At 40.1% G+C, this 1774-nt stretch overlaps 1 protein-coding gene across 1 annotated transcript; it reads left to right on the forward strand.

Moving 5' to 3' along the window:
• LOC104723831 (zinc finger CCHC domain-containing protein 10-like) lies at positions 85–1185 on the forward strand. Its single transcript, XM_010442257.2, has one exon. It carries the CDS (start codon positions 121–123, stop codon positions 931–933), a length of 813 nt encoding a protein of 270 aa, XP_010440559.1. The 5' UTR covers positions 85–120; the 3' UTR covers positions 934–1185.

The raw sequence follows: 1774 nt of genomic DNA on the forward strand, positions 1-1774 counted from the left end.
TTTTTTTTTTTTTTTTTTTTTAAATCCTCGCATCAAGTAGAAACCCTAATTTCGAATCCCTCTGATTAAATTGTTCAAATTCTCACCTTTGGTTGTTTATTTGTCTTGGTATGCAGAGATATGTCTGATGCAAAGAATGAGAATACACAAGTTGCAGCTGATAGAATCAAGGCTGCAACACTCTCTGCTGCTAAAGGTCTGAGTCGTACACAAGCTGAGCGAGCAGCTGCTGCAGCGGCGAGAAACGTTAACGCTTATGGTCAAAAAGAAGAAGGTCCAAGTAGATGGCAGGAGAAAAGGGAACTAAAGAGGCAGATGTATTTGATGAGTACTGAGAAAGCTGTTAGGCTTGGTGAAAGGAAAGACAAGTCCATGTCAGCAGCTTCCGCTGGAAGTGCCTCCACGGCTTCACAGTGCCAGAAATGTTGTCAGACTGGACACTGGACGTATGAGTGCAAGAACGAGAGGGTTTACATCTCGAGGCCTTCCAGAACCCAGCAGCTTAAGAACCCTAAGCTGAGGATGAAGCCTTCTATTGATGATCTTGATGGTAATGATAATGATGATGAAGAAAGGCCTGATGCTGCAACTAACGGGAAAGGAGATGTTGAGAGGCGGTCTAAGAAGAGTAAGAGGAAGCACAGGTCAAAGTCTGATTCTGGAAGTGACAGTGAAGCCTCTGTGTTTGAATCATCTGGAGAGAGTAGTTCAGGATACAGTTCATCTTCTGACTCTGAGGAGGAAAGGAGGAGGAGGAGAAGGAAGGCAAAGAAGAGCAAGAAGAAGCAAAAGCAGAGGAAAGAAAGGCGAAGAAGGTACAGCTCTTCTTCATCTGAGTCATCTGAGTCAGAGTCAGCTTCGGACTCTGAATCTGATGAAGACAGAAGCAGTAGGAAGAAGAAGAGCAAGAGGCACAGCAACAAACGCCGTTGAATTGGTGGTTTTAGGGAATCGAAAAGTGGATGATATTTTCTTAATACCTTTCTTAGAGAATCATTTTGAGCTTCATGAAGAAATACTCAGTGCTATATTATTTCTTTTTCCTCAAGTTCAACTTTTCTTTTTGTCAGCCATTTATGGCTTTGTGTTGTAACAAACTGATGACTCTTAGAATCCCCTTAAGTTTTCAGAGCTTAATAGCTCTTGTAGAAGTTTATAAACCCAAAAGAAAGTTTTCATTAAATATTCTGGTATAGAGACTTGAGAGAGTGTGGGTTTGATTGACATGTTTATACGTACAAGGGTGGAGAAATGTTTGGGTACAAGCAGGATCGATCCATCGTCTTGTTGAAGACACCAACCTAACCCTCAACATAGAGCATCTCTGTCGAAGGAACCATCTATGTAGCCAGATATTTAGGGATTGATCCAAATTATCACTAAATTCAGTAAATTGCACTTACAAAACAAGAAATTGGAAAGTACGTAGTTGGTACAAATAAAAGAGTTAGGCTGAAATATACAAATATGAGTAAAAATGAGGGCTCATTTTCTAAATATCAATAGTTCATGTATCCTTTACATGTTTGTACTCTGTACTGTAGTAAGTAATCTTCTTTGTACTAAGTGCAATCTCTGTCCTTCCTCACAGACTGATCCCTCTTTATTTAGAGACTTGGCTGTTCGGGATTGTACTTAGTGTTCATCTTGTTTGGTTCTTACCTTTTGATAATATCTCTGTGGTTGGTATACCGGAAGTCTCATATTGCACACACAGTGTTCGCTAAAATGCCTAGCTGAGAGACTCGAACTGTAAAAGTTGCATATATATATA

Source organism: Camelina sativa, chromosome 2 (genome assembly GCF_000633955.1).
Source record: "Camelina sativa cultivar DH55 chromosome 2, Cs, whole genome shotgun sequence".
NCBI lineage: Eukaryota > Viridiplantae > Streptophyta > Magnoliopsida > Brassicales > Brassicaceae > Camelina > Camelina sativa.

Excerpts from the sequence above, each read along its gene's own strand:
- LOC104723831 (XM_010442257.2), top strand. The coding sequence starts at position 121 with ATGTCTGATGCAAAGAATGAGAATACACAAGTTGCAGCTGATAGAATC.